This window comes from Astatotilapia calliptera, chromosome 18 (genome assembly GCF_900246225.1).
Source record: "Astatotilapia calliptera chromosome 18, fAstCal1.2, whole genome shotgun sequence".
Taxonomy (NCBI): domain Eukaryota; kingdom Metazoa; phylum Chordata; class Actinopteri; order Cichliformes; family Cichlidae; genus Astatotilapia; species Astatotilapia calliptera.
The window spans coordinates 17555026-17579866 of NC_039319.1; the positions used below are offsets into that span (position 1 = coordinate 17555026).

General features: G+C 44.2%; 1 protein-coding gene across 3 annotated transcripts in view; it reads left to right on the forward strand.

The window, feature by feature from the left end:
• Positions 1-24841, forward strand: part of znf521 (zinc finger protein 521) — an 88665-nt gene that overhangs the window by 23140 nt on the left and 40684 nt on the right. The window contains exons 4-7 of one of the 3 annotated variants that reach the window (XM_026150683.1): positions 16930-20441; positions 20577-20661; positions 20978-21010; positions 21745-21810. In XM_026150683.1, the coding sequence (XP_026006468.1) occupies positions 16930-20441; positions 20577-20661; positions 20978-21010; positions 21745-21810 (3696 nt within the window). The remainder of the gene's footprint in view (positions 1-16929; positions 20442-20576; positions 20662-20977; positions 21011-21744; positions 21811-24841) is intronic. The other 2 variants (XM_026150684.1, XM_026150685.1) reach the window with 2 other exon arrangements.

A 24841-nucleotide genomic window follows, 5' to 3' on the forward strand; every position in this document is an offset into this window, starting at 1 on the left:
GGTTCAACAGTAAAGACATGCTGTCAGGTAGCACAGAGACGTCCTTCTAATGTTAAGAGCAGTGGACAGATTGGGTGGGGGGGGGGGGGGGGGGGGACTGAGAATGTAAAGGTTATCTGATCTATTCCACCTCCAACCTGCCTGGCTGATCAATCTGCTGGACGAGTCAATCGATTTGATCAGAGAGCCTCTCCTTAGAGAGGACCTCCCAAGGAGTGGGTAGGATTCTGCGAAAGGCTGCCAGCTTGGAACATGTCTCCGCGATAAACCGAGACATTAAAATCCCTGATTAAATAGTAACTCACCACCTGTGGCAGCCATTCTCTAAATAAGCCACTGATTTAAGACGGCAAAGAACATCTACTGGTGCTGTCACTCCACCGTGTTATCAGGCTCATTATAAATGCAATATGTGTACAGTGAAATCACATCAACAAAATCCTGCAAGACTGACTGACAGCCAAGAGAGATCAGGCCGTAGTAAACAGAGTGGTAATCTTTATATTAGGACATTATGTGCCCCCAGTCAAAGCATGATGCATCTTTCTCATCATGAACTTGGTTTGTAGAACATACCCCACAAACAAAGTCAACAGACAAAACCATCTTATGATTGGATTTTAATCCAATTGCATTATTATTCAGGCCTCCCATTGGCCATTCATTACTCTCACATGGAGCCTGTGTGGGTTGTTATCACCCAATCAGGCTCAAGACTGTATTCTGGAGAGCATGCTTTCGTTTGCATCCTTTAAACCCTATGAGCCTTCCCTCTCTCTGGGCCCGCCAACGGAATACCTAATTCCAAAGTAAACTGATTGCTCTCTCCAACAAGATTACGCTGTGATGATGTTAGCCAAATGAGACTGCTATTCAGATGCAACCAGGGCAGGCAAGGATGCTTACCGCAAGATGACTGATCAGCATGTTAAGAGAAACAAGGTTGGGAAAAAAAAGAGGAGAAAACGAGGGATAGAAATCGAAAGAGTGCGAGAGAGTTGTGTGCGTGGGGGTAAGCAGAAATGTAATTTGCTTCTCACCTCAGGCGACTGGGCTCTGAGGCCAGTAAATATGCAAACAAGCTGAGCCTGGCCATCAATATGAAGACCCTAGATGATTACTAATCTCCACCGCTGAAGTAGATTGAGGTCTGTTCAGCAGTGCCATGTAGCATGAGGGTAGGGGTGGGGGGGGATTGGGAGGTTAGAGTCCAAACTTCGTCTCCATGTTGGCTGCCAAGATTATGCACAATTTAGAGTTATAGGTGTAGCTGACCTTCAGTTTGGGAAGTGCTATACTATTTATGATGCATACCAATTAGCAATAGAGCGGCAATAAAAATGCAGGCGTCTTAAACCTATATTGTACATGTTTTTGAAAGGATACATTAATCATGTTGTGAATGTAATTCAGAAACTTCTGCTGCAAGTTTCCAGTAACTTTGAACCTTGTTTCAAACTCAGCCTAGTCTTTTCATCATGGAGAGCTCCTTGTCTGATATGAGCTCTTAGACGTGCGGCACAGTAGTTTACCAGCCCATTGTCATTCCCCATCCGTAATCCGGGATAAAACCTATGGGACGCAGACCGGTCTGGAGTCATTAGGTGTGTGCGTGGCTTACCCAGACAGCCAGATAAACCAGATGCCTCGGGATGGCCAGGGGTCATCTCTCTGTGTGAACACGTTGTTGATGTCCTTGTTTGTCTCTACCTCTTCTTTGCCCATATCCCCCCTCACACCCTTCATCATTCCTTTTTTTGCGTGCTTTCTTTCACTCCCTTGATTGCCCTGCACAGTCATCACAAACACAGAAGTCCGCGTTGGAGCTTAGCAGTCGAAGAACCTGTCAGCTAAAGGGAAGGAGGAAAGAGAGACAGGGGAGTTGACTGTGGCCCTAGGTTGAATGCCTGAGGGTGTACTACGTGTGGAGGATAGTTAGTGCAGAAGGACACGCCACAGTCTGCAGGTGAATTCTCTCATTTTGGGAGACTTAATGCATTTGAATCATCACCTCTAGGGGGACGTCTTACAGAATGAGCCTTGATATAAAATGCAGCAAAGGTTGTGTGTGTATGTGTGGTTTGTGTTTTTAATACAGCAGGAGGGCCTGTAAGAGGAATATATATATTCTAAGAAAGTCTTTCCAGTCCTAAACATAATTGACTATTTCTTGTATTTTGGAGTATGTTTCCAGCATTGAGCTTTACCCTCTGCAGTGAGTGCACAAGGCTTGAGGATGTTTACCTGGCATGGTGCCTGTTGTAGCTGCCCTCCTGTTGAGGAAAAGCAGGTCAGGGTATAGCTTTGTGTTTGTTTGTTTGTTTGTGCAGGTGTGTGTTTTTCTCGCACGTGTGTATTGTGTGGCTTGTGAATGTGTATGGCTTCGTGTGTGCACGTATGTGAAGAGGAGGGAAGATCATTAAGATAGAAATAGTCGGAGAGTGCATTACATTCAGCTAGTTAAAAAAAAAACACAGAATGTAATCTAATGTAAGCAGTTATTTTTCAGGAGAGGGCGGGGTGGTCAGTGATGGGGATGGTGGATGGCGGGTAACTGGATTCTCAGTTCACCTGAACCATCCATCTGCTCAGCCATCAATCTTCCTGCTTTCTAGCCCTCTGTTCATTTACTCATCCACCCATTTATCCAGCCTTACCCATGGCCAAAGGGCCATGTCTCTTTGTGGCCCTGATAATCTAGACCAATTTCCTCTGCAATTTATTTCCCAGCCAACCACCCACCTGGTCAAGCAGCATCAGGCTTCTCAAGGTAGAGCCACTCATCCCAGCAAGCCCCTTCCCACCAATCACAGCCTCCCCCCCCCCCCCCCCCCCCCCCCCCCCCCTGTCCTCAAGCCTTAGATCTTTTTGTCTTTTGTGTTCTGAAGTTTCAGCTTTATACAATAGTAATGGAGCATCCTTTCCTTTACAGTAATCTCTGACACCACTCAGCATGTGTTGTTTACCTCTAATGCCTCAGCCCTTCTTCTTCTTTGATTTCTATTATCATTTCCTATTTCTACCACTTTCTGTGCTCCTTCATCTCCGTCTTTCTCTTCCTTTGTCACTTTCTCTTCCTCTCTTTCTTGCATTCTTTCCTCCTTTTCTCCATCCTGTCATGGCTCTTCAGTATTCTGCTGCTGTCTTGTGTAGAGTGATTTTGCCCAGACACGTCTGGCTCTGGGTAAAGTGCAGTCCCCAGAGAGCGTGCTCCGCAGCCCCCAGGTCGCCAGCACCATGAATACATTATGATCCCCATTTCCATCCTGTTGCCACGGCAGCACTTTTGGAGCCGCAGGGCGATTAAGACGTGTGCTGTCGATACCCTGATAGGAGCAGAAGTTGGATCTGGAAGCTGGCCTTTGATCAGATTTCATCCTCCTGCCTGCTATTGGTAGCTTCAGTGCAGGAAGACAAAGACGGAGTCTTGTGGGCTTTTTATTGGTTTGACAAGCTCACCTGCTGCACATAAGCATACCATGCATCCATCCTTGAGCTTTTTTTCCCACCTCTATGCTTTATCTCTGTCTTTCCTGCCTGAAACCATTTCCCTCCCTTTTTCTCATTTCCTTTGCTCCTCCCCATCACCGCAGTTCAGCTAAGGCAGCATTATACGCAGTCTCTCTCTGCTCTATGATATTCTGCTATGCTCACAAAGGAAGCAACTCCCTTACCTTTTATTGTTTCCTTTTTTCTTTGGGGGATGATGTATAAAACATGGTGCCTCAGGTAGAGGATGTTGGGTAGGAAGCCATGTCCCCCTAAATGGCCAGCCGTGTGCATGCGCCTAACACTTCACTGAGCAATCTGTCAACATGTCAGCAACACATGTTTTGTAAAAAGCCTCTGGTGGGAGCCAGGGGAAAAAAGGCACTCCTGCCAGACCAGAGAGGAAATGCTTTTTTCTCCTCTATGCAGTGGATTTTCTATTGCTGGTGCTCTGTCCCACGGGCCCCCCACCACCACGCTCTCCTCCCCCACACATACACCCGTTGTCTGCACTTCAGAAATTTGAACTGGGGACCCTCGAGGGGGTTTACTGGGAGGGTGGGGGTAGGCTGCGAGGGAGGGGCTCCCTCTTTTTCAGAGCGTATGAAATTGTGAAGGTATATTGTGGCAGGTCCCCAAGCGGTCTTTTCTAATACCTGAGTTTCTGGCGAAGCTGGAAATTACCAGCGGCTCCCCCGAGGGACGGCTTTATCCACACCAGGAAGGGGAGCAGAACTCAGTGGGGAGGTTACTTAATGCATGGCTGAAATAAAAGAATTTCTGAGAGACAGAGGCTGAAAAGCTAGCTTTTTTTTTTCTTCATTTTTCACCCCCCTCCTCTCTTACTCTCGTTCCCTCTCCCTTTCTCTTTTCCTCCCCAGTAGTATAGTTTACTACTCTCTGCCTTCTCTTGAAGGGTTCTAGTTTAATAAACTTTCAGAGGATCCTGCTGGTGCAGACAGCTAGACAAATACCCTTGTGTGTTCTCTTTTGTCAGAGATACAGCTTTTTGTTATGTTCTTGCAAATTTGATTTCTCCCTCTGTCTTTCGTTTTCTCTGCCGCCCTCTGTCTCTCTCCCTTTCTGCATTTGTCTTCATCTCCCTTGTCCTTCTCTTGCTTTCTGTCTCCCTCTTTGATTCACAAACACATAAATACACACACACACACACACACACACACACACACACACACACACACACGAAGTTAAACTCTCTTGTGGTTGAGTTTATTGTTTGGTCTGTCTCTTCGTTCTCCCCCTCTGTGTTCCCTTTTGTTTTCTGTATGTTTTGTTGTATTGTGCACAGAGGCTGAGATGCAGATAGAATGCAGACAGTTTGCCCTGGGTGAAGAGTGTGCACAAGCATCGCTGTTATCTATTTAACAAAACACATTATTCTATTTATACATGACCAAATTCTTTAAGTTCCGCCTACCGTTAAGGTGCAAAGTGCAGTATATTTTTCATCAAGGAGATTTAGAGCAAAGTGTTGGGGGCAATTTACTCATCTCTGTATAGTTTCTACTCACTGAATCCGGCTGCCTTTTTAATCAGAGCCTGTATCTAATGTCTGTGCATCATTAAGCTTGCCATGTTCATAACCTATAAAAAAACAACAACATAAAAATCTCATCCATGTATGAAATGCCTCTCTCCTTGCATCTTAGTTCCTCTGTCTTCCTCCCCCTCTGCTGTTGGTAAATAATTCAACCTTTCCCTGTAACAAGTGCTGGCCTTAATAGGGAGCAGTACCTGTAGTTGGGATAAACAAGGCAGCCGGCCTCACCAGTGAAACAGAGGGATTTGGGCTTTATGAGGGCAGAGGAATAAGTCGTTTCCTTCTGAAAGGCAGAGTAGACTGGCTGACATTAATTAAACCCTATAGGATAAAGGTTATCTGAGGCCTAGCAAAGCAGAGGCCGTGAATGCAGGATGTTATGTCTGACGAATCCTAATCAAGACTTCTTGGTGAAGCAACATGTACGGGTTGAGGCATTATATGTACGCTATGTCTGTGATATTATTATTCTAAAATCTGTGTTCCTGCGGGAACTAATTTTACAAAAGAGTGGTATTTCATCGATAGAGGAAAGGCACTATGATGTTTGACTGTCTGTTTTCAGTTGCAGACACATGCTGATAAAACAAAAAAATCGTTTAAAAAAAAAAAATAAAAAAATACGAAGAACAGGCTTTGCTAGAGTTTCAATTCCAAGAAATTTCCTGGAGAATTTCATGTTGAGAAAACACTGTTGCCCACTGTGCTCTATGGTGGAAATTGTGCCAAGGAGTCTCCCATGTGATGTGTGATCAGTGTCGGATGTAATGTGTTACTGTAATCTCATCAGCTTGTTCATGACACAGTAATGTAACACAAAACTGCGACTTAATTCAGTAATCATATGATAATCACTAATCAAACAAATCTGAACTTGCTTTTGTTACAGTTCCTCAATTATCTGCATGACGAGTAGAGGGCAAAAGAAAAAAAACCTAATTAGCTTTTTTGTGTGCGCTTACACCAGAATCTCCTCACCTTAATTGGTAAGAGGGTGAAAACATGGCGATGGCAAAACTGCAGGACGGTTTATGACTTTTGAGTTGTTAAGTTATGCACATTGCTTTGAATTTCGTTTGCACACTGTGTCCAGGACAAAAGCAGCTATCTACTGCAGCAAACACAAGATCAAGGCTCTCCAAGTCGCTGCAAACGTGACATGCTAACACAAGGTTAATAGCAAACCACCCAACCCAGAAGTGAGTGTATAACGGCCTCAACCAAGCAGTCAAGGCTAACAAAAGCAGAGATGAACAGGCTTTTAGCTCTGTGTATTCTGCAGCCAAAACACTGTCACTACATTTTCCATGAAGTGTGATTAATCGTCTTTGCGATAAAAGCTGAAATACTACCAGAAAGATCTTGGGTTTGCTTTCCTTATTAGGTTTAGTGATTTGCACATTATATGCAGATTTGACTTAATGCAGTTAACTGTCACAAAAGTAATTAAACAAATAGTTTCATATAGGCAGCAAATAAGGAAAGAAATGCATTTAAAAATAAGTAGTGCCCAGTGCCTTACTTTTTTGAATAACGAACAAAATCCTGCTGTGACTGACTTAGCTGACCCTAAGTTTGGCATGCCACTCGGGTGCCAAGGCTCATGTTTTACAAATTACCCAGAGGGCCGTGCATCACCTCTGTGCCCATATTTTCTCCCTGCTGTATGCATAGTGTGTGGGATTATATTCCCCCAACTCTAGCTCTTCCCTAAGACAATGAACAGCTGCAGAGATGACAGTCACCTCACTAACCCAGGAATGCAGAGAAAATTTCAAATTAGGGGAGAAGCTTCACTCTGACCTATTGGCATACCCCATTTGTCCTGGTTTTAGGTAGGTAAGGCTCCATGTATATGTCATCAGGACACCCGTGGAAATTAAAAGTCACCTTCTTTGAAATGGTCTTGTTATTTAAAATAGCCAAGGAAGTGGGCGAGTGACACGGGTTTTATTACCATCTCATTGTGTTCAGTTTCTATATTAAGGACTTGTTTTGTAACACTAGCTCATCCGCGCGAGTAGTAAAATAGTAATGTGCGCTCCTTCCATATACTGATAACAGCTGATGTCCGCTCATGAAAAGTAATTAGCTGATATGGATGTTGCTGTCAGTGAGAGCTGATATTGGCGGATTATTACATTCACTCTCCTTGAAATGAGTTCATCACAGTAAGCTGTACATCCAGATAGACATTAAGATTGCCACATGTAAGAAGGACAGCTTGTTATTACAGCAGGATAGGAAGATTCCAAGAGGATGTCACAAAACGGCCGCACTATCCACAAAAATTAAAGGACCGAATATATTCTTCTTCTTCTTCTTCTCCTTTTTAAGATATCACAGAATTTGCCTGTGACCGTCGATCTACTCGCCATATGTTGCTTCAGATGCAAAAATCATATGTAAAATTATACAGGGCATCTGAGATGTTTCCTCTGATTTTCTTGTATTGAATTGATGGTAATTCATGTGGGGGATATTTTTTGGCAGGCATGCCAAGCTCCTCTCCTGAGACTAAGATAAATAACCTCCCCAGGTGGTGTTTTTACTTAGTAAACAGGTACTAACCCAAGAATCGCTGGTTTTATGTAAATAGGGAGATAAGTATTTGTTGAGGTGTTGGAGTGAGGGGATGGTATTCAAGGGTGAGATGAACCTCAATAATCTCTTTTAAGGATTTTTCTACAGTGACCCTGAAAGTTTTCCACTAAGTACGTCAGCATGCAAACTTTTAGCAAAACAATCTAGGGGAAAGTGGGTTTTTTTTCAGCTGATAAATAGATAAACATGAATAAATCAATGTGAAGTGATGGATGAATAAGTAAAATGCCCTGTAGTCATTTGTCTAGTTGTATTCAGGCCTCATATCCCATCCTTGTTCTGCAAATGAAGATGAGGGTGAGGGGCAGCGAAGAACGTGCTTCGCTCGGTGAGGTGTTGGCATGTTTGTTTGCCTGTATCGGCGTCTTGTGTGTGCATTTTTATCATCTTTTAGTATTAAGATAGGATGACGAGCTGCCTGGATACCAGCAGAAAACAATGGAAGGGGAAACAAAGCAAACCCCTAAATCTGTCTGCCATTTGCGCTCACATACTGTACACACATGTCATGAGTATCTTGGCACAGTTACTGGGCCAGGGAAGTGCTGGTCTGGGGCCTGGCCCATTCTCCAGAGACACCCCACCACCTCCCACCCCACCACCTCCCCTCGCCTCCTCATTCTCCCCCCCACCCCCCCTTCCCCCTTCCTGTGCAGTCTGTGGACGCAGTCTGAGGCGACAAGGTTGCACAACAGCTCTCAAAACCTTCACTTTGCAAAGATGATCATAAAAAAAAAAACACAGTCTGCCATTAGAAATCTGTTAAAGAAGGAAAATAATTAGAAGGACTGTGATAATTGTGTCAAGGGGGAGATAGATCAGACGAATTATGGGAAGAACCACAAAATCTTGCCATGGCTTTGTTACTTTGCTGTTTGGTTCATTCCGACATTGATCCACCCTTCCATCTGTCATCCTTTTCCTGTGCTCCTTCTTCAACTCTCCATTTGTATCTCTCTTTCTTTCGTTCTTTCTTCCTTTGTTGGATTCGAGAGTGGAGGAGCCTTCTGGCTTTAACAGAGAAGGGATGAAGATGTTTATTCATCTGGAGGGTATTAGAGCCATGATTAAGGAGGGGAGGGAGTAGTAAGGCTGATGCGACGTCTGCAATGCTCGTTCTTGGGCCGCCTTTGGGATTCTGGCCAACACACACCAGGAAAACAAGAAGTGAAGAAGAATGAAAAAATACTTGTAGTGAAATTCGATTCTCTCGGGAAAGGACAGAAGTTTGAATTTTAGCTGGCTCGCTCTCCCTCTCTCCCTCTCTCTCGCACTCGTTCTCACTCCCTGTCCTCACAGCTAAGCTAATTATTAATGAATGCGGTTTCTGTTGAACCTTGGAGAGGTGTCAGCACTGCAGTCACTGAGGGTTAAGAAATCTTGACATTTAAGACAGGGATGCATGAAAATACATCGTCTTGCTTGAGTTGATGCTTGTTTTTCTTCCCCTCCCGCTTTCCTCTCCACGATGCATGTTTTCTTCTCCCTCTTGGGCTGTCTCCAGTTGTTTTACCACTGACAAGCTGGGCTGGTATTGAGGAGATATCAAATAAAGCCACAGTGTATTAATCGGGGGAACCAAAGGTCATGGGTCAAAAGACAGAGTCAGAGTTCGCTGATAAATGCTAATGCTAAACCTAACACAAGTTCATTTCCAGGTTGTTTGTCCACATGCATGTGATTCTCTTCGTTGTTTGCGATGAGGGGAAGAAAAAAGAGGGAGAGATGAGGATACAAGTATTTTTATGGGCATTTGGCAAACTAACTGGCCCTTTTAAAATATCTCCAGTGCAACTTAAACTAATAAGTGAGACGATCCTTTCTTGAAGTCTAGCCCAAGTTTTATGGGTCACTCTGAGGTAGTTTGATTAAAAAGAATTAGACCCTATTTTCTGAATTCAGTCAGTGCTGTGTTGGGTTTTAAGTAATGGATAGCGTCTCTGGAAACTTGCAGACCAAACCCTATTTTAATGAAGCAACCATACAGTAACTCAGCATATTTCTCTATGCACAACAATTTTTTTCTGTTCCACGGTGAATCACATAAATCACATTTCTGTGAGTAACTAAGAGTGTTTGTGGGGGGAGGGGGAAATAAAAGAGCATCCAAGTAAACTCCCGCACAGTGAGAAAATATAGTAGCGGCACAGTGCTGCAGCATCTCTCAAATTGGCTGACTGGCTGGCTGGCTGGCTAGCTGACTGTCCACTGGGTCCTGCGCCTGGTCTGCCGCAGTGTTGAGGGAACAGCACGCACACACGCAGGCACCCTTGCCTATTGAAGCCCAGCCCAGTCCAGTCCCGCCTGGCCCAGCACTCCCTTAGAGCCAGTGCAGTGAGGCAGGCGGTGAAGGGCCATGCTGAGGGACAGATTGTCATCCTCCTTTCTCCCCCTGGGAGGCTCACTGTGGCTGCTGGTCCAGCCAAGACCTGAGGAACAGCCTCCTTCCTGTTTGTGCTGAAGTCTACCTGAAGTGGTCAACGGTCCTCCTACCTTACCAACACCACCAGCTGCTCAGTTGAAGAGGAAATGATACCACTGCCACCGTCGCACTCCCACACACAAACTGCTCCAACTACATCGCAAATACAGCGTTGATCATAGATAGATAGATAGAACACCAACATGAGCCATCAAGCCCACCCACTACTACTCTGAATAATAACCTGCGGTGAACCCCAAATTCACCTTTTTGAATAATAGTTTAATTAAATGCCTTGATTTTCCGTTCTCTCGTTAATTTTCCTTTTTCTCATTTGAAAAACGGACTTAATTTTGAAAGGAGGAAAATGAAGCACTCCTGACAATTTAATTCCTCCGCTCCATGTTAGCTTGCCTCATCCTACTATAACACCTTCTTTTCTGGCAGAAAAACACAACAGGGCGCACACAGGGCCAAATAGCGATACAAGATGACATCCCTGCAAATGCTGTGAATTCACATTTTTACAAGCATCAAACGGCAAATTATTAAATTAAAAACATTTTCATAAATAAGTTCACATCTTCTATTAATATTAAGTGTTTTAAGTCTGTTGCTGGCTTCAGATATTTAATAGTATGCAGAATGATAAATGTGTTATCCAGCAGACAGACAGCCCTGACATGCTTTTAGAGTTCAGTCGCTGTGGTTATGGATTATGGTACGATGTTAGCTTTCACAGGAAATGCAATGAGTCAGATCATGCACTAAACATCCTCCCTCTTTTTAAGAAACCTTATCATTGATTATTATTATTCAGCTTGTCTGTTTTGGCAGAGACGCATTAGTGCTGCAGTGACACATCTTTGCAATAAGTAATAAAATTCCTCTTTGGCTGTGTCTCACCGTCACAGAGAGAAAAAAGCATAGTAAAGGATGACTGGCCGCCCTACTTTTCTTGCTCTGGCCTTCCATTTGTCTAACTTTCCTGTGTTGCCACTGGGGTGCTGTGATTTCTGGGACAGTGACCAAGTGCTCCTGTCTGAGCTGGGGGACGTGGGTAATGTGGACAAAGTAGTTGACAGTTTGCCGCTTCCCCATGGTTGAGAGACAGAGCCATGAGGGCCAGAATAATGGACACCCAGACCACAGAGTCAGGACAGCGCTTGATGTTCCAGCTCTTTGTGTCAGGCCCTGCGTGAAAAAATCCCCATTGACTGCAATTTTCCCTTCAAGTTTGTGTGTGTCTGTGTGTGTGTGGATATGTGTTGTGTTGCGCATGTACATGATGTTAGGCCAGAGTAACTTGCTGCTACGGCACTGATGAAACCGCGGGAAGTGAATCCTTATTCCATCTAATGTTTTTCTACCTTGTCCAGTAAAAGACAGCATCCTTGTTCGCTGATCCTCCAGCCGTCTCCCACCACCCCTCCTTCTCATCCTGTAGCATAGTGGATTTGATTGATCTGTAGCAAGGGGGGAGAGGGACCTGACATTTCTCAGCGATGTGTTAAAACATATTGTGTTTGCTAAGAAAAAAAAAGAGGAAAAGAGAGAGACAAACCCAGTATACACACAACACTAGTACCCACACACACACATACACAACACAATGTCTGAGGTTGGGGAAAAAGTGGTGAAAAAGCAGCCTCTTTAACTAGCTGTGCTTGTGCTTATTTGTGTGTGTTAATCAGCTGCATGGTGCAAAAAGCCACATCAAGCCACCTGGTACTTTTGTTGACAGCTACTGGGAATTATCAGTGCTTCATTTTGACTGGATTTGATGTCTTAAAACAGGGATGTAGCAGGACTACTGTGAGTAAAGCCCAGCACTGGGCCTCTTCCAATAGCTCTGTGTCCTCTGAGCTCTCTGTCCTGAATCAACTGAGTCATTTGTTCATCTGACTGGAATTAGTCCCCCCGAAAAAAAAAAAAAAAAAAAAAAAAAAAAAAAGAAAAAGCTATCCTTGCCCACCTCATCCTGCTCCTCTGTCAGGAAAAAGAGCGCTAATATAGAAAAAAAATATATATATATGTATATTACACCACTTCTTCTATTAGATCTTAAGTGATTGTGTCACAAAGCGGCGTACATGAATACGTGTTGTTCAGACACGCACTGCTATTTGGACATCAGAACAGGGAAAAGTGTTGAGATGACACATGCATCATCTCATGGGAAAGGCTCACTACTTTTCCCAGTAACTGTAAAAAGATCCCCTCTCTGAATATGAAGTGGGGTCACGGTGTTACATCAGACAAGTTGTCAGCTTTTTGTTTATTCAATGAATCCCCAATCCCCAATGTGCCACAAATACACTCACACAAACACATCTCTTATGACAACCACTATGTACAGATCTCTGGTACAACACACAGGAAGATAAGGTTTGGCGACTGAAAGCCTGGCCATGCTTTGCTTCACTAGAATGGCTTTTGAACAAAGTCTAGCTTGTTATAGAAGTGGCAGATGAGTGATGGGGGGGGAAACATTTTTTCTGATAAGATAAGGTCCTGGACCTGGATAAGAGTTTGGCTTCCTAAATAGAGGAGATGTACTCTGTTGCTGTCAGACAGTGATAAGGCATCATGAACAGCTTCCAGTGCCTCAGACACGAAGGTCTGGGCACCAGAAGTGAGTTGTTCCCAAATGATGCGGTCCCTGAAAGGTTTAAAGAGGGTGTAACTGCAAAAATTACATTTTCTGAAACACAAAAAAAGGTAGATAATTGCTTTTTTTATTGCTTTTTTTTTTTTTTTGTACTTTTCATAATGTGGACTAAAAAAGTGTAGATACAAAAAAAATAAAAAAATAAATTCCCCCCCCAAAAAAACACCTCTAAAAAAATTGTTGGTCAACTGAGGCATGGTTTGCATTTTGAGCCAGCTGGAATAAAATAACCAAGGATATTTTCAGTATTTTAAAAGCTCTGCACAAAATCAGCTTGAATACAGATGTAGCTGTTTTTGCTCAGTTGTTTCATATTGTATGAGACATTTCATAATTATCTTTAAAAAGCGAGACATCTATGTGCATGTGTATGGAAGCAATAAAATGCTTTTGCAAAGCAAGATGCAGTTTTTTAGGATATACATGCAAAAGCATTAAATATTATACCAAATGTCAAACCAAGCACCCATGCTTTATCTCAATTACATTTAACAAGAGACTCAGTTACATTTGTGTGCACTCATTCCTGTTACAAATACTTAAAGGCCATTAAAATATTTTTATAATCCCATTTTAAAATTTTTTTCCTGCCAGTTGAACTTTAATGTATACCTTTGTTTCCCTTTTTGCAGTCTCTAACGGAAAGGAGCTTTATTAGATTTTAATATCAATAACTTGGATATTTTATTTATTGGGCCACTGCTAAGCACAGCATACAGCCATACATTTGAAGAACAGTTTATGTGAAAATCCGTCTTTGTTGCCTTCTTTTAAACTCTTACGCTCAAATTATACTGAGACCCAATAGTATTTGTCTACAAAGAAATCAACAGACATTATTCTTTAAACATTTTTGTATCATTTAGCTTTTAAAACATAGACACAGTTTGCCACCATATGTGTTAAAGTCCAAAGGGAAACAATGTCATCATGAAAATTAATGACTTGCTCTCAAAAAATATTTATGCATGCTAATTTTCAAATGCATTAATTGCATAAATAAAAGATTCTTCAGGGGCTTGGAAAGCTATTCTGCTGTGCAGAAAAATGGTAAGCGTACCTGTTCCCAGCATTAGGGATCTTATTTGAACAGGGGTATTTACTTTGGGAAAGGGTGCTATAAATGAACACAGAGGAAGTGCTGCACAAAAGGCAGTTCAGACTGGCTTAGAGGAAACTGAGACCTGCGTGTGAATCGGGAATTCTCAGTGGTTACTTCTGCAGTACCAGGAAAAAAAAAAAAGAAAACATAATTTGTATAGAACAGAAAACGTCTTTATTAATTTAGCATATTTTGATCAGTAAACTTCACAGGCCAAGTTATATTTTTGTGACTTTTAAGAAGTTCTTAGTTACTTTAGCTTCGACTTTAATGTTTATCTTTCTGGTAAATGTGGCAGTGGCACATTTTGTGCCATTCCCTATAGGGGAACTCCAAATGAGGTTGTTTTGTTCCATATAGGAGACATTAAAAAAAAGGAGGGAGGGGGGTAGGGACAGAACTCCCAGAGAGGGACAGGCCTTAAGATGGAGGTCTTCCTCCCAGGACGTGACAGGCTGTTGGCTGGAGGATGCTCAGGAAGGCCTTGGCAGACCAACAAAGACAGCCCTTCAGCTGCAGGGTGTAGTTTTTCAGGCCCCAGCATCCCCTTTGGCAGCGGCACAGAGAGTGCTGGCGTGCACAGGCCCCCGGCCCGAGAGACAGGGAAGTAAGGCCCGTTCTTTTATTTACTCAGGCTGCTGCTGAGGCCTGGGCATTTCTTGTCTGGGTGAAGAAGGAAAAAAAAACAAGTCTCTCTCTCTTTTTCCTCTTGAGGTCTCCTGAGGAAGATTGCTCTTTCATCTGCAGTTGTTCACACACTTGCTTCGGCCATTGGACTTGTATCTGTGTATTCTATGTGTACATGCTATGTGTGCACATGTATATTCTTGTCAGTGTATGCACACAAGTGTGCTCTTGCTCTGTGTGCGCGTGTGTTTGGTGTGAGGTTGGGTGGGGGTGAGCGGTACACAGTAAAACTCCTGCAGTTCTATAGTTTTATCTATCGACTCACCAGAAAAAATAGGTGAAGAAGCACAAAAGGAGAACCTTTGTCTACTGGTTACAGCATGGCTATAACGTATTTGTTGGCCAGTGTGACTATACCCTATGCAGTCCAACGTGAAATCAAATGATGCATTATTACTAACTGTGTTATATTTGCTATCCAGACACAAATTTTAACATAGCTACTTATTCAAAACCCTTCATTGCAACTTCCATATATATGAATCAGATATTACTCTATATATGTCATCACCGTAAGGCCCTAAATAAATAATATACACTGAGCAAACAAACAACGAGAATGGAATGAGATTGTCCTGACAGCTTAGTAATGTCTCAAGGCATCAAGACATCCTCATTTAAGACAGCAGAATTTCATTTAGCCTTGTATACAGAACCATTTATTTGTTTGTTTTATACTATTGTCTCGAAGCCAATACGTTTGACTGTAAGGCATTGGCTGGGGTCATTCTTCTTGCACTGTCTTCTTCTCCTATACCCGGAGAGGCAGTATGAGATAGGGCAGATCCGCCCCCTCTGTGGAGGAGGGCATAGCACTGAGTCACCCATCCTCCCTCAAACCAGAGAGAGAGAGAGAGAAAACATTGAGACATGTATGAAAGATAAAGCAAGTAAATCAGGCAAGGTTTGCTCCTTCAGTGAGATGTGTGTACAGAGTGGGCGCCTTGCCAGGGGTGGGAGGTTTCCGGGAGGGCCACGGTGTGGAGGTGGGCTCTCAATGTGCCGCTTTCAGCAGTTTGGAGGGGCAAGGGAATGGCCTCCGACCCCATCTGTTTCCTGAAGATAGGCCCTGATGGGGGTAAGTGCTCAGAGAGGGCATGATATCCTGACAAAGGGCAGATCTCCCAGCAAAAACAACAGAAAGGGGGAGAGAGAGAGAAAGACTTAGATTTGTCAGCTGAAGGAGAGTACAGAGGTTGGATCCTGGAAAGAGCTCGTGCTTTTCCTCCGTCCCTCTCATAAATCTTTGCAGCTTCCTCTTGTTTTTCCCATTCCAAGTTATGGCCTTTTGACATTTTTTTTTTCTGAAGAGGTTGGGATTATGTTGTTTTATTTAGGTAAGGAAGTTCACATCACTTAGATTTCAGCAGCGGGAAGAAGTGGCCTGTAACCTTTTGAACCTGTGGAAAGTGGTGCTCTGTTTTCCATGCATATAACCGCACAGTGAACCAGTGGATTGGAATGTTGGAGCCATTTGAATAGGAACACATTAAAGTGATTGTAAAAAAAAGTTGGTCATTCTCTGCACCTGCTTGTCCTTGACCGAGACAGTAAGCCACCACTAGCCACCTACCCCCTACCCCTCCTTGCATCAGAACATGGATGGCACGTTCATCCATCCACGATCACTTGCCTCACAGCTTAACGCAGACTGCACAGACAAATTTTGTAATAATGCATATTCTATAATCTGATATCTATTGACGGATGTTCTGATGGGTCTATGTTTCATGAAAATCATCCGTTTTGCAGCAGAGCGTTCCCAAAGGCTATGCATAGCTGTGGTTTAAATTGCATATTTAATCTTCTCCTTCATCCTTAAAACTGCTTTTGCCTGTTTTTCTCTTGTCTTAAGGTCATTTCAAGGGCTCTTGTTATTCAAAAATATTCAAGTAATTCTTCAGGAATAATAGAAATGTTCTAATTTACCTCATGCAGGGCTTACATCCTAGAGTAGACCCATTGTCTTGTGTTGGCTTTAAATGTCAGAGAGATTGTGTTTTGAGTCACAGTGGGCTAAGCCATTACATGGCCACATACAAGGTTAATTGTAGTAAAAGTATTTCCACTTATTCTCTTCTCTAATTATACTTTAAATTGCATATTTAATGTAACTTTTTAGATAACACCTAAGGAGAGGTATTGTTTCAGCTGAAGAAAAAATGGTCTACATTGCAAAGAATTTGAAAATCATACACCACAACCTTATAATTACTATGACAAATAACGCCACGGTGGCCTACCTTTTCAAGACTAATGACTTGCTAATATAGTGACTAGCTTACAAAACACCTTTCTAACTCACTCACTTTCTCCATTTTTCCTCCTCCATCTTTTTCCCTCTGACCTGCCCTCAATGCCTTCATTTCTACATTTCTTTCTGTCTTCTTCTCCAGACGGCGCTGATCTTGAGGATGACCCATCGTGTTCTTGGCCAGCATCATCTCCCTCTAGTAAGGATCAGACTTCTCCAGGACACTGTGAGGACTATGATTTTGGCGAGGAAGAAGGAGGCCCTGGCCTACCGTACCCATGCCAGTTCTGCGACAAGTCTTTCAGTCGTTTGAGTTTCCTCAAGCGTCACGAGCAGAGCCACGGTGATAAGCTGCCTTTCAGCTGTACCTTTTGCAGCCGCCTGTTTAAACACAAGCGGAGCCGAGATCGACACGTGAAGCTACACACGGGTGATAAGAAGTATCACTGCGGAGAGTGTGACTCTGCCTTCTCCCGCAGCGATCACCTCAAAATCCACATGAAAACCCACGCCTCCAACAAACCCCACAAGTGCCCTGTGTGCCGTCGAGGCTTCCTTTCCTCCAGCTCTCTCCACGGCCACATGCAAGTACACGAAAGGGGCAAAGATGGCACGGGCTCCGGTTTCTCTAGGGCTGATGAATGGAAGCTGAAAGAAACCCGCAAATGCAGCCGGTGTGAGGAAGGCTTCGATGTTCCAGAAGAGCTCCAAAGGCATATCGCAGAATGCCACCCTGAGTGCTCCCCATCAGAGGATGGAGGCCTGGGTGCCACCCTGCAGTGCATCTACTGCCACGAGCCTTTCAGCGATGAGGGCACCCTGCTGACCCACATTGACCAAGCCCACAGCAGAGATAGGAAGGGCCACACCTGTGCTATCTGCTCAGAGCATTTTCTGTCTGTTGAGGACCTCTATGCTCATATGGACATCCACCAGCTCCCTGAATCTAGTAACCATAGTAACAGCCCTTCCTTGCTGACTGTAGGCTACACCTCTGTGTCTAGCACAACTCCGGACTCCAACCTCTCCGTTGACAGCTCCACAATGGTGGAGACAGCACCACCTGTGCCCAAGACCAGGGGAAGGAGAAAGAGGGCTGCACAGAACACTTCAGACATGGGAGGACGTTCCTCTAAGCAGCCTAAAGTCTCTTACAGTTGCATCTACTGCAACAAGCAAGTGTTCTCCAGTTTGGCTGTGCTTCAAATTCACCTGCGAACCATGCATCTGGACAAGCCAGAGCAGGCTCACACTTGCCAGTTTTGTTTGGAAGTTCTGCCCTCTTTACTAAATCTGAATGAACATCTTAAGCAGGTCCACAATGCAGAAGATCACGCTGCCCTGTTAGCGAGCTTGCCTGATGCCCTCCTTCAGTGTAATTTCTGCCCCGAGGTGTTAAATGACCTAAATGCCCTCCAGGAACACATCCGCTGCTCTCATGGCTTTCCCAGTCCAGTGGCCAAGGAGAGCAATGCCTTTTTCTGCCCCCAGTGCTTCATGGGGTTCTTGACAGAGGCTACCTTGGAGGAGCATGTTCGCCAGACTCACTGTGATGGGGGGAGCCTACGCTTTGACTCCCCCTTGGCTGTAACTCCCAAGGAGCCAATAGTCGAAGTGTACTCCTGTTCATACTGCACCAACTCCCCCATATTCAACAGTGTTCTAAAGCTTAACAAGCACATCAAGGAGAATCACAAGAACATTCCACTAGCCCTGAACTACATCAACAATGGGAAGAAATCCCTCCGCACTCTCAGCCCCTCTTCGCCAATATCTGTGGAACAAACTGCCGTGCTGAAACAAGGTAGCTCAGCCTCCCGTGCCACCAGTGAGTTCATATGTAACCAGTGTGGTGCCAAGTATACAAGCTTAGACCTTTTCCAGACTCACCTCAAAACGCATCTGGATGGTCTGCAGCCTCAGCTTACCTGTCCGCAGTGCAACAAGGAGTTTCCCAACCAGGAATCTCTGCTAAAGCATGTGACAATTCACTTCACTATTACGTCGACTTATTACATCTGCGAGAGCTGTGACAAGCAGTTCACTTCAGTGGATGACCTGCAGAAGCACCTACTCGACATGCATACTTTTGTGTTCTTTCGTTGCACTCTGTGCCAAGAGGTGTTCGACTCAAAAGTGTCTACTCAGCTCCACCTGGCTGTGAAGCACAGCAACGAGAAGAAAGTGTACCGCTGCACCTCCTGTAACTGGGACTTCAGGCATGAGACTGACTTGCAGCTTCACGTCAAACACAGCCACCTGGAAAACCAAGGCCGTGCCCACCGCTGCATTTTTTGCGGGGAGTCCTTTGGAACGGAAGTGGAGCTGCAGTGCCACATCACCACCCATAGCAAGAAGTATAACTGCCGCTTCTGCAGCAAGGCTTTCCATGCCATTGTTCTTTTGGAGAAACATTTGAGGGAGAAACACTGTGTGTTTGAGGGAAAGTCACAGAACTGTGGCGCCAATGGTTCTACTGTAGTTGGTGGGGAAAGCCAGCCTAAAGAAGATGCTGAGCTACAAGGTCTCCTAACTAACAGCCATGGTTCAGGGGCAGTAGGTGGATCTGTGATGGAGTCCCAGAACAGCCATGATGGAAGTGAGGAAGAGGTGGACACTGCAGAGCCCATGTATGGATGCGACATATGTGGGGCATCTTATACTATGGAGTCACTGCTCACTAACCACCAGTTGAGAGATCACAATATACGCCCTGGTGAGAGTGCCATGATAAAAAGAAAGGCTGAGATGATCAAGGGTAACCACAAGTGCAATGTTTGCTCCCGTACCTTCTTCTCTGAGGCTGGGCTGAGGGAACATATGCAGACCCACCTTGGGCCTGTCAAACACTACATGTGTCCCATCTGCGGGGAGCGCTTCCCCTCATTGCTCACCCTGACAGAGCACAAGGTCACCCATAGCAAGAGTTTGGACACGGGGAGCTGCCGCATTTGTAAGATGCCACTGCATAGTGAGGAGGACTTCCTGGAGCACTGCCAGATGCACCCTGACCTGAGGAACTCCCTTACAGGTTTCCGCTGTGTTGTTTGCATGCAGACGGTCACCTCCACATTGGAGCTCAAGATCCATGGTACTTTCCACATGCAAAAGACAGGCACTATGTCCGCAAACCAACCCATGGGCCGCACCAATGCCATGTCTCAAAACCAGCAGCAACACCACGCCCCAAAATTTTTCAAGTGTGCCTCCTGCCTAAAAGATTTCCGGTCCAAACTAGACCTGGTAAAGCTGGACATCAACGGACTGCCTTATGGACTCTGCGCGTCCTGTGTGGCGGCTGCCGGCTCCAAGAGCTCCAGCCCAACAGTGAATGGAGGGAGGCAACAGCAGCAGCAGGGGGGAGCCACCACTCCAGCAACAACTACAGCCACATGGGTCCAAGGGGAGAGTCTCAGCCCTGGAGATGGAAAAGGAAAAGGTGTTTCTTCATCGTCCTCATCCTCTTCCACGTCGTCCTCGTCTGCAGCCAAGACACGATGTTCCAGCTGCAATGTGAAGTTTGAATCTGAGGCAGAGTTGCAAAACCATGTCCAGACAGTGCATCGGGAACAGTCTGGGGACAGCAACAGTGGACAGCTGAAGACCCCCCAGGTGTCTCCCATGCCAAGAGCCAGTCCATCGCAAACTGAAGAGGTATTGCTAAGTAGCCTCGCACTAAATAAGTAAATGAAAACATGCAGAGAATTTACAATTTACAAATGACACAAATATTTCTACCATATATCTTTTATTCACACTTGACTGTAATCCCTGTTGTCTGATTTACAGAAGAAGACATACCAGTGCATCAAATGTCAGATGGTGTTCTACAGTGAATGGGACATCCAAGTTCATGTGGCCAACCACATGCTGGGTAGGAGATAGCACTTTCTGATTCATTTATTATGGTTTCTGTTATACTCCAGAAACAAGAGTCATTAAATACAGTGCTTGTGTAATATATACAAATATGTTTGTCCAAATTTCCCAAGTGTTTCTAAAATCTAGCGTAAATTTAATCAACATATCTTTTAGGCATGCAATTTAAGTGTTAAAATCTCACCCGCGCAGTGTGCAAATTATTAAGAAAAATTCACCCAATTTCAGTGTTTTCCTACCTTTTTAAAGATGAATCACATACTAAAAATAAATGTGATATGTAATAAAATATTTGACCCTGTCTCATTCAGGCTCACAAGTATCTGGATCACATCACCAAATAGGTGGAATTATTTTTTTATTTGACCATCAACTGCATCCCCAGTGTTGTGCTTTCATAAACCCACAAGCTTCATTTCTCCATGCATGTGAATGGTATAATATGGTCCGTGTGCATGCTTCAAGCTGAATTTCTCCACTTCAAACCACTCTGTAATTAAGGTAGTTTGAAGTAGTGGAAAATAAAATACACAGATTGTTCAAATATTGAAATATCAAACAGATTTGATCATTCTGATCATCCCAAAGATTATCAATCAATTTTCTGAAAAAAAAAAAGGTAAAAATTTCTCTAGTTCTTCTATATGTATTTTTGGTTTGTTTGTCTGTTGTACTTTGTCACACAAGTACTGTTTTCAGATGACTGAGATCTGCATACTAGATTTTATACTTTCATGCTCTCTCCTTTTATGACGTCAAATCAACTGAAAAAATGGATATTTGCCATTTCGGTGTTTAATATCAAAAGAAATATTCCAAATTTTGCATTTCATTTCGCAAGATTTCTCAGCTAAGAGTGCTGGTGTACGACTAAGCTCCACATTTTCAAAATGTCTCTACTTTTGGTTGTCATTTGTATGCAGGCAGAATAATTTATAGGGAACAGACAATTGGAAAACAGGTTTTCTTGCCTGCAGTAAGTAGGCGTCTGAATTCCGGTCTCACGTTCCTTTATTCATTCATTTATTCAGCTCGTTTGGCGGCTCTTTCATTACACTGCATTATCTGTTGTCTTCAGTGGGAGAGAGACTCATTGATCTGGAACCAAACCGCCTCTCTGTTTGGGACACGCTTCTAGGCGCAGGTGAATTTAAACACGGTGGGCAATTCTATCAGGACCGGTAGGCAATTCTATCAGGGACCCACTGTTTGTGCATAAACAATCAGAAGCATGTGATTTGTGATTTTGATGCTGCGGTGTATTTGCAAAAGAGAGAGATGAGCTGAGAGTGTGTAGGTGTGTATTTTGTATTCATCTTTGCGATCTGCTCACCCACTAGTCTACTGGGGGTGCCTAATACAGTACCATGCCAGCATTAGTCCTTTCTCTCGCAAAGGCAGGCACGGAGCACACTGGGAGGGTAGAAAACAAACCCCCCTACTGGTTATTTTATGTTTTTCAGCCGCACAAGCACACAGTTTCCCCGTAATAGTGGAATTCAGACAGCTTAAGATAACAGGAGGATAGGTGATTGGGTTATTGTCTGATGTCTTACTTCTCTGATATGCCATCGCTTTGTATTCAACATGATCACAGGTTTCATCTGACTTCTCAAAAGGGTTTCTGTTAGATACGTTTGCTTTGTGATCTCTAAAATAAGGAGAAAACAAAACTCATTGTAATGTGAAGTTGTCAAACAAACAAGAGGAAAACAGAGCAGAATGAAGTAAAGTTAAGGAAATGTGTTTAATGGACAAGGCGTGAGGTACGACATGTGAGCCGTGTTTCAAGCGCTGATCTTGTTCTTTTACGTACCCTCTGAAAAATTGCTCTGTTTAATTTGGAGCATGGTTAAATTCAACCCACACTTTAATCACTGAAGAGCCAATTTGGGCCAAAAACAACCCCCCAAAAAATGCACATTTGGAAAAGCTCTAAATATCTTTTCGACAGAAAAAAAAGGGACACTTTCTCCTTTTAATGACCATCTGCACAGGAGAGGGGAAACAGGGGGCTGGGGTCATCTCCGCTCAGCTGTCAGCGTTATTAGCGTAGGTAATGGAGCAGACGCTGGATTCATAGGGGTGTTGTTTTCATCCATGCCCCGCTCCATGGTGTCAGTTCACACTGATAACTCTATATATAGTGATGTGCCGTGACATAACCATAGTGCTAAGTGTATGGAACAACAAAACCTGAGCCCGTCTCACCCAGACGAGTCCACATTAGCTGCCTTTGTAATACAATAGTCTCCCTCAAACCCGGCGCAATGAGCCTCCACCCCTTACCTCCTCCCATCAGGCCGAAGTGGTCGCGGCTGCCTCTTCTGTCCGACTGCCAGCACATTTTGATGCATGGATATTACACTCAGATGATGACGCTCCTGGTTCAGACATAAAGGGCAGCTCTGGTGCTCAGCTACTCAACATTTACTATGATAATGGAGGTAAATGAAAGGGACGGAGGTAGCCGTGGGTGCAGAAGGGTGTGTTGCGGACCAGCCCCAGCCAAGCCTGTGAACGGCCCCACGTGTCTTAAGATGGAGGCTGCAGCCTGCTAGGGCCCAGATGGATCAGTACACATTTGCTGTACAGCTGGTCGCTCTGTTTGGGGACCTGGTGTGATACTCCTATGGAGAAAAAAATGATATCGCCACCATCCAAGGAGCAATTTAATAGCAGGCCAGAAGACAGCTGGCCACTCTTTAGTTTAGAGTTTTTTTGGCATGGCACACTTACAGAATTGAGGGTGTCCGATTTTTCTCCAGAGACACACAGATTTATACAGCTTTCAGCTGTCGCAGTCACTATCAATTCTTTAATTTTCTGTTTTTCTTTGAGATTAGAAGAAAGGCCTCTTCGTGAATAAAAATTTCTCATTTTGAGATGTAATAACTGCATTGCAAAAAAAAAAATGTAAATAGTAGTCCCCGTTCATTTTTTTTCTTTTCTTTTTTTTTTAAGAGGACCTTTGAAGGTCCTTCACTGACACAAAAGCCTGTTTGGTTTTATCAGCATGCCATCATGCCACCCCATTGCTTCACTTTGACCCCAGTGTAAACTATGACATTTGGAGCCTCATGGGGGGCACGTTTGGCCCATTTATCGCACTGTTTCAAATGTCCCTGTGTGGATTTTCAGAGCCCTGACATGTTTTGAAGCATGGGCTCTGTCTTAAAGGGTTCTGAAGGTGAAAGAGGGTTTAGCTTTTTTTGTGATATCTGCTTTCAATCTCATTCTCATCTCACTTCTGTCCTTTCCAAGTAGCTACTGCCAAGGTGGCAGTACTGAGAAGGACAACTGTAAACAAACAAACCAAACCACATCCCCCCCCCAAAAAAGTGTTTTTTGGGGTCACCTCTACAGATTTTTTGGGTTGGTGACAGCACAGAGCTTGAAGCCAAGTCAGGGAGGAGGCTTCTCTCTCAGAGTGGAGCCAGTGGCCTGGTCGGCCCAGGCAAAGGGGGGCACTGGAGGGGTGGAAAGGTTCGGGGGCGGAGAGGGAAAGGCACATTTGCTGTACAGCTGGCCGCTCTGTGTGAAGCAGGCACTGTGGGCCGTTACAGAGCTGGAGAGGAGAGCGAGTGAGAGGCCTTTAGCTCTCCTCTAGTTTCTCCTCCTCCGCTCTGTTCTCTCGTTCTCATTCCCCCTGTCCACTATCTCTCAATATTCCTCTGTCTCAGTATCTAGCGTTTGCATTTTCATATTAACTGAGCTCCATCCTGGCAAAACACACTGTGTTGGCTGTTATTGGAAGAACCGACAGGAGGCACACTGTAACAGTATTTGAAGCTGAAAGCCTTGTTTTGTTTCTTGCTAAGGGCCGCAAATTATCCTTGACACATATCCTCTTGTCTTGGGCCCCTAGAGCAGCTTGGCCAGTGTATGTTGATTATATGGTCTCCATCACTGTCTCTGCCCTGGTGGAAACACATTTACTACCCCATTAAGTGCTTTTTTTCCCTCTTGATACATAAGCAGAATGTGGTATTTTCATTCTTTGTTTCTTTTCCTATAATCCTCTTTGATTAGGTGCGTCTGATGGTGTTCCCTCCGTTTCTAGAGCTCATTCATAGAGTACATACACATGTAATCTGTTAACAAACATGACCAAACACTCCTCATTTGACTCCTAGGGGGCTAAATCAGAGTCAGAACTCAATAAACAACACAGC